This window comes from Leptonychotes weddellii, chromosome 4, assembly GCF_054177405.1.
Source record: "Leptonychotes weddellii isolate Sample4059 chromosome 4, ASM5417740v2, whole genome shotgun sequence".
NCBI lineage: Eukaryota > Metazoa > Chordata > Mammalia > Carnivora > Phocidae > Leptonychotes > Leptonychotes weddellii.
This window is the reverse complement of record NC_138372.1, coordinates 138,147,229-138,164,105: the sequence shown is the minus strand read 5'-3', so window position 1 is coordinate 138,164,105 and position 16,877 is coordinate 138,147,229. Positions and strand designations below refer to the sequence as shown.

At 38.5% G+C, this 16,877-nt stretch overlaps 1 protein-coding gene across 1 annotated transcript in view; it reads left to right on the top strand.

Moving 5' to 3' along the window:
* The window catches only part of SNX31 (sorting nexin 31), a 57,728-nt gene extending 41,450 nt beyond the window's left edge, over positions 1-16,278 (top strand). Inside the window, exons 11-14 of the mRNA XM_081817208.1 lie at positions 3,585-3,698; positions 6,546-6,623; positions 12,660-12,716; positions 15,247-16,278. Of these exons, the coding sequence (XP_081673334.1) occupies positions 3,585-3,698; positions 6,546-6,623; positions 12,660-12,716; positions 15,247-15,339 (342 nt within the window). The 3' untranslated portion in view covers positions 15,340-16,278. The remainder of the gene's footprint in view (positions 1-3,584; positions 3,699-6,545; positions 6,624-12,659; positions 12,717-15,246) is intronic.
* Positions 16,279-16,877: the final 599 nt, after the last annotated feature.

The following is a 16,877-nucleotide window of genomic DNA, read 5'->3' as shown; positions in this document are numbered from 1 at the left end:
CTATCTTGGTGAATGTTCCATGTATACCTGAAAGGAATGTGTATTCTGCCACTACTGGGTGAAGTATTCTGTAAGTTATCAATTAGGTCAAGCAGTTGACAGCGTTCAGATCTCCTGTATCCTTGTATGTTTTCTACTTGTTCTATCAGTTACTGAGAGAAGAGGAATGTTAAAACCTTCAAACCTAATTGTGGATTTGTCTATTTCTTTGAGGTTTATCAGTTTTTCCCCTCTTTTCCTGCCTTCTATTGATTAAGTATTTTATGATTCCATGTATTTACACCATTTTTTTTTAGTTGTACCTTTTCATTTATTTATGGTTACTTTAGACTTCTTGAACTTATTACATTCCACTTTTAATTATTATACTACACAAAAAGTGTAACAACACTGTACTTCTATTTCCCCTTTTGTGATATTTATTGCCATATTTCTACATATATAATCCTCATGCTGCATTATAATTATTTTTGCTTTTAAACAGTTGATTCTTTTTAAACTTTTAATTTTGATGTAACTGTAGGTTCACATGCAGTTGTAAGAAATGGTACAGAGATCCTGTGTACTCTTCACCCACTTTTCTCAAATTGTTAGTTACATCTTGCAAAACTATAGCACAACATCAACACCAGAATATTGGCATTGATACAAGCAGGAGTCCAAACATTTTCATTATCCCACGAACCCCTCATGCTGGCCTTTTAGAGCTCTACTCACTTTCTCTCGCCACACCTCTCTTTAGCCCCAAGGAACCACTAATCTGTTTGTTATTTTTATAATTGTGTCATGTCAGGAGTGCTACGTAAAACTTTTGGAAGTGATGGATATATTCATTACTTTGATTGTGGTGATGGTTTCATGAATGTATGCTTATGTCCAAACTCATCAGATTGTGTACATTAAATATGTGCAGGGTTATTTTTTTACATCAATTACACCTCAATAAAACTTAAAAAAATAAAAACACGGGGCGCCTGGATGGCTCAGTCGTTAAGCATCTGCCTTCGGCTCAGGTCATGATCTCGGGGTCCTGGGATCGAGCCCCACATCGGGCTCCCTGCTCTGCAGGAAGCCTGCTTCTCCCTCTCCCACTCCCCTTGCTTGTGTTCCCTCTCTCGCTGTGTCTCTCTCTGTCAAATAAATAAATAAATAAAATCTTTAAAATAAATAAATAAATAAAAAATAAAAACACAAACAGGTTTTAGAAACCTAAAACAAGATTATGTACTGGTCAGTTGATGAAAATGTTGTGACCAGAGGTTTGCAGGAACCTAACCGTGCATTTCCCCTGGAGCAATGACTCAGTGTTCAGTAATGCAGTGTTTACAGTGACTTTATAGAACAGGACTACTGTGAATAATAAGAATTGACTGCATTTAGGAGGCAAAAATATAAACAAAAACAAGGAATTGATTACCTTACAAATGTTCTTTAAATGGAATCATATGTAGCCTTAAGGACTGGCTTTTTTTACTCAGCATAATTCTTTAGTAATTCACTCAGATTGTTGTATATGTCAGTAGTTCGGTTCTTTTTATTGCTGAGCAGTATTCCATGGTATGGAATGGACAAGATTTATTTAACCACTCACCCAATGAAAGATACCTGGTTGTTTCCAGTTTTTAGCTATTATGAATAAAATTCTTATAAACATTCATACGTATGTTTTGGAGCACAAATCTCCATTTCTGTGGCATAAATGCTTGGGAGTACAATTGCTAGGTTATTTGGAAGTTGCATGCTTAGTGTTTTAAGAAATTGCCAAACGATTTTCAAGAGTGGCTGTGCTAATTTCCATTCCCACCAGTGATGCATGAGTGATGGAGTTTCTCTGCATCCTCATCAGCATTTGGTGTTGTCACTGTTTTTCAGTTTAGTCATTCACCTAAGTGTGGAATGGCATTTCATTGTGATTTTAATTTGCATTTCCCTCCTGGCTGATGGTGCTGACCATCTTTTCATATGCTCATTTGCCATCTTGTCTATCTTCTTTGGTGAAATGTTTTCTTCCATATCTTTTGCCTATTTTCTAATTGATTGTTTGGGTTTTTTTGTTTTGTTTTTTTTTACTGTTGTTTTGAGAGTACTTCATATATCCTAGTTACTAGTCTTTTGTTGGATATGTGGTTTGCAAATATTTTCTCTCACTCTCTAGTTTTTCATCCTCTCAACAGGGTCTTGTACAGAGCAAAAGTTTTTAATTTTGATGAATTCTAATTCATCAGTTTTTCATTTTATAGACTGTGCTTTTAGTGTTGAATCTAAGAACTCTTTGCCAAACCCTGGTTCCTGAAGATTTTTTTCTTAGAGTTTTTTCCTAAAGGTTTTACAGTTATAGGTCATACATTTAAGTCCATGACTCATTCTGAGTTAGTTTTCATCTAGGGTGTGAAACTCAGAACGACATTCCCTTTTTTGCCTGTGGAAGTCCACTGACTCAGCACCATTTGTTGCAAAGCCTGTCCTTTAAGTGACTTGCTTTTGCACCTTTGTCAGATATCAGCTGGGCATATTTGTGTGGATTTATTTCTGGATTCTCTAGTCTGTTCCATGATGCATATGTCTATCCCTCCCCCAGTACTACATACACAGTCATTCCCTTCCTTTGTAACAGCTTTATCAAGATATAACTCACATACCATACAATTCACTTATATAAAGTGTACAATTCAGGGGTGTTTAATGCATTCCCAGAGTTTTGCATCCATCACCACAATCAGTTTTAGAATACTTTCATCACCTCAGAAAGAAGTCCCATACCCCTTAGCTCACCTCTGTATCCCCCCATTCCTACCAGCCCTAAGAAGCCACCAATCTGCTTGTCTTTATAGATTCACCCATTCTGAACATTTCATGATTAATGGAATCATATATGATCTTTGTGACTGGCTTCCTTTACTTGGCATAATGTTTCCAAGTCCACCCTTACCATAGCATGTATAAACACTTTATCTTTTTCATGATCAAATACTATTTTGTTGTATGGATATACTGTATTGTGTTTATTCATTCATTCATGGACATTTGGGTTGTTTCTCTCTTTTGGTTGTTATGAGTTATGCTGCTATGAACATTTGTGTATAAGTTTTTGTGTGGACATAGGTTTTCATTTCTCTTGGGTATATGATTAGGAGTGGAATTGCTGGTACCATGATGGTAATTCCATATTTCATTTTGTGAGGAACTTCTAGACTATTTTCCAAATAGTCTGCTTGATGTTATGTACCCACCAGTGATGTATGAGGGTTCTTCCCATGCATGGACAGATCATTATTCAGCCAAACATCTGAAAAGAGCTCTCTGGAGCTCTTATTCTGTATAAAGTCCTTGTCTGTGATCCTCTGCCCCACAGATTGCATCCAAATTAGGTGCCCATCCTACCTCCTTCCATAGACCTGGGTTTGCTTCCCTTACAATACTTACAATACTTATCATACCAAACTGTGGTAACTTACTTTCATAGCCCCTCATAGACTGACAGCTTCCTGGGGATAGTGACTATATCACTTGTTTTAATATTTTGCCCAGCAGTTAATAGCTGCTTAAATTTCTATTGGAGATCAAATACTATCTTTTCTCTGTAGGGAACTCTGCCGAATATGGAGGGACCCCAGCAAACTCTCAACCAGAACTTAGAGCTCAGATTTCAGTTTAGTGAAGACAGTGGCTGGCAGTGGTTTGTTATTTACACCAAGCAGGTGAGTTCTTGGGACAGCATATGAGAACCAGCACTGAAATGCTCTCCTGCTTGCTGGGGTGAACAAAGCACATTACCCTAACCCAACCAGAGCAGAGTACTAGAATATGCTCTACACCCTCCTTTTTGGCCTATAATACTGTTTTTTTTTTTGGTTTATTTTTTGTTTTGTTTTATTTTACTGGTCACCACAGGCTTCATGTCGATTACAAATGAATTTAGTTACTAAATAACAGAAGACTCAACTAATAGTGGCTTAGACAAAGCGTTGGTGAATTTTCTCTCAAAGGGCCAGATGGTAAATATTTTAGTTTGGGGGTCCATCTGGTCTCTGTTACAACTACCCAACTCTGTTGTAGTACAAAAGTAGCCACAGACAATATGTGAACAAATGGGTATAGTTGTTTGCCAATAAAAATTTATAAAAACAAGTGAGGGGCTAGATTTATTGACCTCTGACTTAGACAATACAGATTTTTATCTCACTTAACAAGAATACTAGAGGTAGATGATTGACATCCCTTTTATCTGGAAGGCAAAAGCTTTGCCTCAGAAGCCCCAGTAGACTTTCCATTATGTCTCATTGACCAGAACTGAGTCTCGTGAACACTCCTAGCTGCAAGGGAATCTGAGAATCAAGTATTTAGCAAAAAAGAACAAAATTCATGATCAGCTTAGAGTAAGCATGAGCTGGGCACTTTGTCATCAGACAAAATCAAGGTTCTAGTAGGAGAGGAGAGACTGTTGGACAACAATCCAGGTCTTCCATGGCTTTGTAATTAAAGTTGGAATAAAATTTTTTTTTAAAAAGACTTAATTTTCTAAACACCAAATTCAGCTGAAAAATTCTATGAAATAACTTAAGCTATTTCAAATTAGAATCAAAACTACAAATGTTCTAAAACAAAACCAGAATATCAAAGTAATCTTTGCGTCAGCATTTCATTCAACTTAAGTCGCTGGCGATCACACTAAGTTCCATGGAGCACTGTGGTTTCAGGTAACCGAAGCTCCCTGAGACACTCTACTTTTAGTATAGTTGTGATCACAAGATAATAGATACCAAGGTCCTCTGAAAAACATGAAGAGCTAAACCAAATTCTAGGGTAAAGAAATGGGCCATCAGGTTCACCTTGAATATGAAACATCCTTAGGGAAATGGTAGGATGGTTTGCAGTCACTTGGAGAGATGCAGATAGATCTTGGCAGTGAATCCACCTACCCTTGCCCAGAATGCTAAATGCAGTAGTTAAATTTTATTATGGTCTTTTAATCTAGTCTGTACCAAATGAGTTTAAGCCACTATAGAGAGTGCAATAAACATTCTTTTAAAGGATTCCTAGTAAGCTCTTATTTCCTTTGGAGTGTGGGTTTATTGATACGTACCCAAGAGCTACTCCTGCAAAAGGAAGAAATGTGGCTTGTGTGCCTTGCAAATACAAATGAGGCCTTGGACCCCAATATTTTCTAGACCCTTTAAACAATAGCTCACTGCCTTTATATTGAATAAGCCTTACCTGGTTTATAGCCAAGTCTTAACCTACATATTTGTGCACATCGTATGGAATATGGAATCGGTCCACATCTTATGGGGCATTATTAAACACCCTTCCAAGCTCTATCAACTCAGGTTATGTTGTTTAACTATTTCATATCCTAGTTTTGTGTAGGTTATATATATGCACAGATAAAAGAGTTAGTTTTTAGCTAAACCAGGAAATCAGAATTTGTTTTTGTATGTAAATCCCACGTCTTCTACTCTTTTCTTTATTGGTAGCAGTGCCTTTCTTCTCTTCTACCTCCTTTCTCTCCCCTTAAACGAAATAAATTAGTCAATCTCTACAGTCCTGCAAGACTCTGAGATGCTACCCATATGTAGCCATTCTCCCTCTAATTCTACTTTCTATGTCCTATCCTCCAAGAGTCTCTGCTTTGGCCACGATCCCAACCTGGGTTTTCTCTCTCTTTCCTTTCTCCTCCTCTCCATCACTCCCCTCCCTTCAGTGCAGTGACCATCCTTGAGCATAAATTTATACTAAGAGCCTGTAACCTCAAGCTTTGAGCTTCAGTTGTCTCAAACTTTAGTAGGGCCAAAAGAGAAAAGTGCAAGCCAAGCATTGCAAGCAGGACAAAGGAGAAAGAGGATTAGTGGGAAAGGAGCAAGTGGGGAAATCACAGGGAAACTTAAATGGGCACGTGGAGTGAAGATCCTGGAAAAAGGAAACCCCAGCTTTTGTGTAGCAAGATGTCTAACATGGGTCTTGGCACCAACGATGAGCCAGCAAAAAGCCACAGGTGATCATGGAGCAACCATCAGTCTTAAAAGTGAGTGATTAAAGATGCCAGAAAAATAAGAAAGTGCTGAAAAACAATTTTTTTGGGTTCAGTAAAAGCCATAAGGTGTTAATATACCCTTTCAAACAGACAGGTTTATGCCTAGTAACAGGTCTGTCAATAATTATGTATACAATTAAATGTAAGATCAACCATCGTCAGTTGATTTGATTACAGTAATAAGCACTTTTTATTATTTGTTGCTTGTAAAACATGAGCTGCTTACAAAGTAATAGGAAAAAATAGGAGGGGAAGTTTTAAGAGGGAAAATGATTAGTAAATGTAATGATTCTCTGTCTTTTTAAAAATCTACCCTAAGTACATCCATGTAATTAAGAAAATGTATGGCTACTTGCTAATTGCATATTATGCAAATTTATGGAAATTAAAGATGAAATCGAAATTCTTCAAAGTGTGCTATTGGAGAGCAGAGTTCAAAATCTGCTTTGTGGTGTGAGGAAGGAAGAAAGACAAGATCTCTTCAGTTGAGAGACTTTATTTCTGGGTTCTTCAGGCCTTTTTGCTGAGTAGCTGCTTGAAAAAGATGATCTCAGAAAAGATGCTAAAGCTAGCTGCAGAGAATCCAGAAATGGTAAGTGCTCTTATCTGTGTATCTTTTTCACTTTAAGTTCCCACCATCAGCCAACATTAACCTACAGGGATGAATTCTGGCCCTCTGGTGAAGAACCCAACCTCCCAGAAATGAGCTCCTCTGCCTTCTCTAATGAGCTGACTTTAGAATTCAAGCCATTTTTCCAAGAGAAGTGTCCTGACATTGCTCTCTATCCTTGTATCTCTGCTTTCCCCCAGATGGAAGATTCCAGATTTTCCATAAAAACTACATCATAAAGTCAGGATCCTGAGAGGTCTTTAACACAGCAGCGATGAACTTAAATAAACTCTACCGTTTTGTCTCTAGAAAGAACTCAGAGTTTCTTGAAGCTTCGACTGTGCCAAATTAAAATGCCATTAGAAGTCGAAAGAAACCATAGAGCAAAAGAAACTCTCAAGGCTATAAATTTTTCTCAGTGTAAAATTAAACTTTGCTTTTCTAGTCTGTGTCTCTTCAATAAAGGCCTAGTAACTCACTGAAAGGGTTGGCGGCAGGCTGTAAAAAGAGACACTGAGATTTTAAACTTTTTGACTTGCCTTGTCACCATCATGATACAAGCATATCCCAAATAAGACAGTACAATTAGAGTTTTAAAGATGATTACAAATACTAATGCCTAGTTGACATGTATAAACATTTTTTTTTTTTTTTGCAGAATGTTATATTGATCTTTAAAAATGCAAAAGAAAACATTTGGAAATGTTCCCTAATGTTTTCATTTAAATTGAGTCCTTTATAAGAGGATGGGTGACATCTTTCGTTGAACGTTGCTCTTTACTAGACTTTACAGCTTTTTTTCTGAGAAGATAGTTGCATTTTATCCTTATTTCTCTTTCTTCTAGAACTGAAAATATTTTCCTAGGGAAAATAAAATTTACTGCCCCTTGGTATTCAAACAATTCAAAATGTAAAGAGTAGCAAATCAAAGCAATGAAAGAATCATGGATGCTTGTTTTTAAAGAGTCATAAAATCCAACCTCTCATGCAGGATGGACCCCCTTAGGCTCCAATTATTATATATATACAAAAAGAAGAAGAAAAAGTAGTTAACTGAAGTAGCCCCATTAAAAGGGAGAAGTACTCTCAAATGTGGCTGAATAAAATGTAAGCTACTTGATGCAGGAAATACTTGTACAATGAATAGCTAAAGAGTTTGCTAAATAATAGAAGGTAGTGACCTATTTAAAGTTTAAAAAAACAACAACCACACTAACTACATTCTTTAGATTTGCACACAAATTGAAACCTATCCTTTCCCGTGGCTGATAGTGAAATCAGCATATTAGTGAATATTGCATTGCTTAATCCAAATACTCAACAAGTTTTATTTCCACAAGGTCCTTTTTTTACTTTCTTATTTTGGTTCTTGGAAAGGAAAGTTAAGACCCTTCCTCTGGAAAATTGGTTTTTTGGGGGCACCTGGGTGGCTCAGTCGGTTAAGTGTCTAACTCTTGATTTCAGCTCAGGTCATGATCTTGGGGTCCTAGGATCGAGCCCCGTGTTGCATCAGGCTCTGCACTCAGCAGTGGGAGGGGCTGCATCTGCTTGAGATTCTCTCCCTCTGACCCTCCCCTCGCTCACTCTCGCGCTCTCTCTCTCTCTAAAGTAAATAATAAAACATTTAAAAATTTTTTTTAAAAAAGAAAACTGAGTTTTCAAGGGGATGTTGTAGGGATAGTCCACATTTCAACCAGAAATTTCATCTACAAACCCCTGGGTAGAATGAGACCCTAGAAAGTGAAAAGAGCAAGCAGATCAGCTCTTTGCATGAATACTGAGTTCTGCGCTTCCTCACAAAGCACAGTTGACCAGAACAAGTCATTCTATGGAACTTAAAGTAGCCATATAAATGCATGACTGTGACATTCACTCATTTTCTAGGTAAACACATGAAGTCTGAACTGACACGTATCATTTATAAAAGGCTTGTATGGACTAGGATCCAGAGGTCTCTATTTTGCAAGGCAGACTAGATTCCAAGATTTTGATAATCATGAAGAATCTGGAGAGGGGCAGAAAAATTAAGGAAACTGTAACCAAATGAACCCCATAAAAAAGCAGATAGTCCTTAGAAGCAGATTAAATAGTATTATTTTATCCTAGTAAGAAGAAAGGCTTTGAAAGAAGAAATTTAGTGCTAACTTTAATTACAGCTAATTAACTTAGCTATAGGCAATGCTTTCAAAGGCGAGACTTGAACCATTTCTGAAGAGATCATTAAAATTTGAAGTCAAATAAATGCACTAAAAAAATGTAAACATACAACAAAATCATGTTACATTTTTTTTTTTAAGATTTATTTATTAGAGAGAGAAAAAGAGAGCATGGGCAGGGGGAGGGGGAGAGGGAGAGAGAAAGGGAGAAGCAGACTCTCCACTGAGTAGGGAGCCCGACACAGGGCTCCATCCCAGGTCCCTAGGATCATGACCTGAGCCCAAGGCAGACACTTAACCACTGAGCCACCCAGGGACCCCAGAATGTTATATTCTTAAAGGCAGTATAAATTGCAAACCAGAAGCGGAAAAAAAATTGTAACATTCTTTTTAGAGCTATGCTCCTATGCAAAACCTTTAAGAAATAAATTTTGTTATTATTTGCTCCTTTTAACTAGAACAAAACTTTAAGAATTATGTGAAAATGAAGTGTATTTGTTAGTAGTAGGTTTGGCTATATATAATGAAGAACAAAACAAGACAGAAGAAGTGTCCTAGGCAAAATAAAAGTTTGTGTCTTTCTCATCTAAAAGAAACCCAAAGGGGGGCGCCTGGGTGGCCCAGTTGGTTAAGCGACTGCCTTCGGCTCAGGTCATGATCCTGGAGTCCCAGGATCGAGTCCCGCATCGGGATCCCCACTCGGCAGGGAGTCTGCTTCTCCCTCTGCCTGCCGCTCCCCCCTGCTTGTGCTCTTTCTCTCTCTGATAAATAAATAAATAAAATCTTTAAAAAAATAAAAATAAAAAAAAATAAATAAATAAAAGAAACCCAAAGGTAGGCAGTCTAGGGCTGGAATAGTGGCCCCATGATGTCACCAGAGACCTTTCTGCTCTGCCATCTTTAGTGTGTGGCTTTTCACTCGTGTTGAAGATGGCTGCTGGAGCTCTAGTCATTACATCCACATCCTAGGCAGCAAGTATGCTTGTAAGTGTGAATGGCTCATCTCTTTTCTTTAAGGAAGGGTCTCTGAAGTCCCACAGAATTTCAGCTTATGGCTCATTGGCCAAGAGTTAGTCACACCACAGGCCTTCGCCTACCTGCAAGGGAGTCTGGCAAATGCAGTCTTTTTACAGGGTATGTTGTCTCTCCAGATAAATTTGGGTGGTATTACTAAGAAAGAAGGGCAGATGGATAATAGAGTAGGCTACCAGCAATCTCTGCTATTGAAAGAAATCTAAAAGACATCAAGAAAAGAAAGCAGATATATTTTATGCAATAGATGTGTTCTTAATGAGTTTCTGAAAGTGTATCATTATTATTATCTTGTATGTTGAACCATAATCTGAATACATGAGAGGTATCAGGAATAAGATGGTGACTAATTTTCTGAATTGAAAAACAGTTTATATTTTTAACAATCCGTACCTAGTTTGTTTTATTAGTTTGTGTATTTTTTTCCTTAGGTTTACTAAAAAGTGGTTCTGAATCTCTAAATTGGTTTTCTGGAAAATAGCAAAGAACCAAATGGCTTTCTGATTCTGGCTTGCCTCATACCTCTCACTCCCAATGCCAACTACCATCACCATATGTATTTTCCTCTCCACTCCTCTTTCATTCTGTGCAAGATCAGACAATGTAAAAGGCCACTGGGCTCAGAGATCATGCTTTGAAGTGTGTTTCTGTCACATGTGAGGAGGGGAAACAGCAAGGGCAATATTATCTGATGTCCCAGGAATGTCAGCCTTCGAATAGTTGGTGCTGTCTAGAAAACAAAAAAAGTACAGATATATTACAGCCCACTTGAGACTGGTCTGAGCATAGCAGGTGGACAGAATTTTAGAGAGCCAGGGGGAAATTACCATGTGAGCGTAAGTAGACTATTAAAAGAAACTACCTGTTGATGAAGAAGAGTGTATAGGAATACTGCATTATGAAAAAAGGATTTGCTCTCTTCCCCCCCACCAACTTTATTCCCCCTGGTATACAAAATATTTAAAGCCCTTATTCGAGTAAGTCAAGGAAACAGATATCAGAAATTGCTTAACATTCATAGTAGGTTCTGTTTTATTTATTTCAACATAGGGAGGGGAGGAAGATGAAGGAGAATAGGAGAGAGAAAGATTCTGAGCTATTTTCGCCAACTTCTGTATTTCATTGCACAAGGCTACTTACAAGCTATAATGTAATATTGTAAGCAATAACAATAATACTATAGCAAAACACGTAAGACAACAGAGCATTAATTTCTCATTTACCAAGACTTAATACTGATTTTTAAAAAAGATTTTATTTATTTATTTATTTATTTGAGAGAGAGAGCACGCGTGAGTGGGGAATGGGGCAGAGGGGGAGGGAGAGGGAAAGGGAGAGAATCTCAAGCAGCCTCTGCACTAAGCATGGAGCTGATGTGGGGCCCCATCTCAGGACCCTGAGATCATGACCTGAGCTGAAACCAAGAGTCAGATGCTTAACAGACTGAGCCACCCAGGCATCCCTAATAACTGATTTTTTTTTAAATTATTAAGCTAGGCTTCAAATATATGAACATTTCTATTAATACCAACCTAAAGGAAGTCCTTTGCATCCTTCCAAGCAATCTATTTTATTACAATATTAACTGTAGTTAAAAGACAAGGCTCTTTTGCAGTGTCATGTTATTTATCCCACTTATTTTGAAACGTTCCTCCTTACATTCTCATGAAAAATATGCAGTAATAAACAATTTAATTCATCCACACCTCATTCTTGCATTTACAAATGCCTCTATTTACCATGCAGTGGTTGGAAACTCAAGGATCCAGAGTCAAGGAGTTTATTTGTTGGAGGAGAAAGGCAATAGAGTGATACGTTGAGACCCGCACATAACACTAGTTGCTTAAGAAGAGTGTTCTTTTCCTCGAAGAAGAGTCTAAGAGCTGTTTCTCCCGAGCCCTGCCTAGGTCATGTTTCTTGGCTGTCCCAGACAACTGCTAGCCTTTCCCGGTTCCCTGTCCACTCTCCCCCACCCCCGCTCTGCGCGCCAGAGACTCCTCTCCGTGTGCTGCCATCTTGCTCTCAGGCCTCCCACCGGGGTCACCCATGGGAAAACCCAGCGAGAATGGATGGAGCGTGGAAGAAAAGTGAGATTGCGCGATTTCTCTGATTCTGTTCCTGCTGGCACAGCCTTCTGCGGAGGGCCAAGCTCCTGGAGGTGGCCTCTCCTCCCCACCGCTCTCGCTCCTCTCGTTCCAGTAGCAGCTGCTATCCGTGCGCCTTCAGGCCCAGGAGCCCCTCACGGCTAGCCCCTGGGGGCTCCAGCATCCCTTCACTGACTCACTTTAATCCTGGCCGCACCTCCATTAAATAGCTCCTTTTTTAAAACGCTCCTCAGCAGTGTGTCATCTGTTTTCTGCTGGGACCCTGACTGTTCTATTAAGCTTACCTTATGTACATGAAGTATATTCAAGTGTCTTGAACTTCTGCTTGATCTTCACTTGATTCATGGTGCCTTTTGATTAATCCAAGCCCCATTTGGCTTTGATTCAGCGTATGCATTGGGGCCCTGTGGATTATTTCAGAATTTAGGAGTTCATTTCGTGTGAAGTCCTTCTAGAAGCTCTGTTAAATCACAAAATCTATAGGCAACCACCAGTATTAAACATGAAGCTTCACTTCACTTTTAGGGGCTCGATTTCTGCAACGTTCCTACATTTGCAAATGAAGGGGGGGAAGGTGCGGATGGGAGGCAGGTGTGCCCGCTGACTGGCAGCCTTTGAGACCATTAAGAGGATTATTGTGGAAGGGGAAATGTGCTAGTTAAATAGATTATTTGTGTGTTTGCTTCCCCAGGCTGTGCTGACTGACATTTTACTAATCTATTTAGCAGATTGAAGTTCCAGAACAAGGCAAAAGTAAAAAATACCACATTCAACAAAGCCAGGTCTGTGAGTAAAATTATGTAATTGATACATTATAATTTTGATAAATCTGTCCTTTTCCCCCTTTAAGTAACCAAAGTCATTCTACTTTTAAGAATAAGCCAGAATTTTCGTACTCAGAAGCTCCTCCATGTAGGATTGGGCCAATTGGAGGACCATCACAGAAGTATAGTATTTTTACTGTAATACCCAGGAGGGCCAGGAGACATGCTCTCCTGAATTTTTACATAGAAAATTTCTAAGAAGAACATAAAATTTTTTAGTGATTTTCTTCTACACTCCATGCATTTTTTTTTAATCCTCTTTCTGGTTTACATTTCGTTTCATTAATTCTCTGCAGTGTACTCTGTAGAAAACAACCTTTAAGTTTATTAAATACTGTTTGGAGCATTTAGGTTTGTTGGGCAGATAACAATAACAGTAAATATCATTCTAGAAAGCATTAGTAGGCACTTATTGCTAGGCACTGTTGTAAGCACTTTTATGTGGATTACCACGTCATTCCCACCAAAGTCCTATAAATCACGGGAGGAAACAGGCGCGGAGAGGTTAGGTGACTTGCCCAGGTTGCACAGTAATCAATGGGGGAAGAAGCAGACAGTCTGACTCCAGAGCCGTGCCCTTAACTAACTCTTCCTTTCTATGTTCAAATCCTAGTGTATGTAAGTGAAATAAAGATGACCTCCAAGTAGCATTTGAATGGAATTTATTATCAGTCCACTCCTGTTACACAGTCTGCTGTGTATATAAAGGTACAAAGTATATAAGGACAGTACTTATGAAAATATAAGGGCCTCTCTTGAGTGACTAAGCTCAGTAAAAAAAATTTAAAAACAGACTAAATGCAAAGCTTACTCTCTTTCATAATACCAGCATTTCTGGCTGCTTAGATCAGAGACAGGAGATAAGAACTCCACCACAGACTGGTGATGTGTCCTCAGGCAGATCAAAAAACTAAATGTTTAAGGGACTCTTGAGGTGCTTATTAAAATGTAAATTCCTGGGCCCCACTCCAAAAGATTGATTTAGCAAATCAGCATTTATAGCAAGCACCCCAATGGGGAACACTGCACCAAGCTTCAATTTCTTTACCTGTAAAGTGTAGGTAGTAATCACTCCATCACTCAAATTCATCAGCAGCATAGTGATTAGCACAAAGGTTCTCAACCTTGGCTGCATGTTGGAATCACCTGAGGAGCTCTAAAAACAAATCATGGCTGGGCCCCACCCTCAAAGACTCTGACTTAATTGGTCTAGGGGCCTGGCAACAGAATTTTTAAAAGCTCCTCAGGTGGCCTAATGTACAGCCAGGATTGGAACTATTATCCTAGAACAGTGGTTCTCAAGGTGTCATCCCTAGAGCAACGCCATCAGCATACTTTGGGAACTTATTAGAAATTTACGTTCTCAGGCCCCAGACCTACTTCATCAGAAACCCGAGGGATGGGGGCTAGTAATCTGTGTTTAGCAAGTCCTCCAGATGAGTCTGATGCATGTCCAATTCTGAGAGCCACTGTTCTGGAACAATAGATAACACATAGCACAACTATGATCAACATTGAAACTAATTCAGATGGCCTCCCAGATGAGCAGCAATGCTAAAATAGGCCAACTCCCTCACGCTCTAAGCAGGGCCAGCATGTCAGAAGTCGTCCAAGTATATTGAATTCCAACTTATTTAGCAAACCTTTATAGAGAGCTTATCCTGAGCCAAGCACTGTTATAATTGCATTCCACATATAACTCATTTAATCCCCATAACAACCCAGCTATTATTATTATCCTTGGTTTATAGCCAAAGGAACTGAAAACACAGAAAGGTTAAGTAACTTGCTCAAGGTCACACAGCAAGTAAATGACAGAGCCCCTATTGGAACTGAAGCAGTCTTTATCTGTTGTTTAACCAATAAAGTTTGTTTGTTCCTTTAACCACTTTGCCTGGGGCCTCTCTATCAAGACAAATCCCTCATAGAAAAAAAAATTTTTAGCTTATCTGCCCATTGAGGCACATTTATTTCATCAGGGACAAAGGCACGGCCTTGTCTTTAAGATTTCATAAATACTGAAGGCCAAATATTCACTTACTGAGGGTTTATAGCAACCATAACCTCTTAAAAATGTTTTAAAATACAAAACTTGTTAAAAATTTGTATTTGTGTTGGGTGTGCACTAAAGATTTGGGGTAGAGTTAAAAATGGAAATTTGCATAGCTTTAAGAGATGGGGGAAGAGGATGAGAGGCAGCATCCGAATGTCACCTGGGGACATTCCAGTGCCTGGAAAGGCCCTCTGAACAGGTCTACCTCGGCATACCAGCAGGAGGCGCTCTCAGCCCTAACACAGACACCTACCCCAAAATAAAGCTTCTATGGGGGAAAAAAACACTTGAAATAACCATCTTTTAAATAAATGTAACCTTTCTGTTGCCTTTTTAATATTATTTTAACATTCCCGACTTTGTAATTATTATTGTTGTTATGGAAATTATTTCCTCTCACATACATTTCTGACCTCTCTGTTTATTTCACAACAGAAAGACTCTTTTCGTTTTCTACCAAGAAAAAGCAAGATTGAGATGGCCAAAGTTGAATGTGTTTTTGGGATCATAAAGGAAGAAGAACTTTGATAGAAACTCACGTTTTTAAATGTCCTCTAGGGCTGTCTCAACAGTGAAAGAGCTTGGGGATTGAAAGTGGGCTGCTCACCAGCAGTGGAAGAAATGTGACCCCTTCCCATTTTCTCTTGACATTAAGATGGACCGTATTCACCAAGGGTACTTCAGAACTCTGTGAATCTTAAGATTAAAAAGAAATATGAACCAAAGTTATACAGTTTGCTTTTAATGACTCATAAATGAGAAGTGGCAAATCGAAATCAATTAGTATGAAGTTCTTTTTTTTTTTTTTTCACTCTAATAGATGTTTACCTGGCTTGATGAAGTCTTCTATATGTTCTAATACTACATGAATGAAAGGCTCAGCCTAAAACACTATAAATGTACTTGGGGTCAAGTTCTGAAGACATGACTCATCACCTGCGGATAATTTGGCTCTAAGAAATGGAATCATTGAAAAAGAAATCTGGACTTCACTGATCCATCCACAGCACCAAGCAAAGAGGTGATGAAATACTAATTTCTTTCCTTACGTCATTCTGAGCCTACCAGTAGGGATAGACTCAAAGTAACAGGCTGCCCCGTGTTCTGTTTCTCCACTGATGTAATTGTATTTTATCTTTAGAATGTGAAATTCAATTCAATAATCACATGCTATTTTGAATATTTTTATTTTGGAAAGCAATGGGGCCCTGCACTCAAAATCAGATACTATAATAAGTCTCTTAGCTTTAAAACCATGGATATTTTTTTCACTAGATTTTTCCTTATTTAGTTTCAGTTTATCATGATAATAAATGTAATTATATATGGAATTAAGACTGCAATAAGGGAGAGGGACAGAGGAATCTATGTAATGTAATTAAAGTGCCTAATGTTCTTTTCTCACTGGATTGTGTAACTAATTATGTAATAAATATGAAATATATTCTAGTGAATATAAAATTTACTGATGAAAATTCTGAGAATGATCTTTCTGAAGTATAGAATCTATTAAAACCCTGTAATGTTTATAAAGCAGTGCCTCCAGCCATAACTTCTAGTGCCATAAAGTTTTATATTTATATTTTAGGCAGTAGTAGGATGTTTTTGCAAGGGGAGGGGTATAGTAAACATCCCAAATCATCCATGGTGATGGTATTAATGGATTAGGATACATTTTCAGATTAAAATAGAAGTTTATCTACTATTTTGCCAATTTAAGAATAGTCCATCGATTTCTTTTTAATTGCAAACACCTGCACTGTGTAAGGGCCTATTGGAGACACTAGGAATACAAACAGAACTTGTATTTGGGGGTGAGAAGGTGCATATACTAGATCGAACCATACCTGATTGCTGTTTTGCAGGTCAAAAGTAGTTGAATGTTGTCCGTTCCATATGTTTCAACTTGACATCTGAGAGCTAGTAATCCCAGACAACACGTGGTGGGTGTCCAATGTATAGTGTGGACCTGTGTGTCAGAGGGAGTTGGGAGTGGTCAGGAAGGCCCACGGGGAAGAGAGACTTTGAAGAAGGAGAGCCAAGTGGGGGAGCGATGGGGGCACACA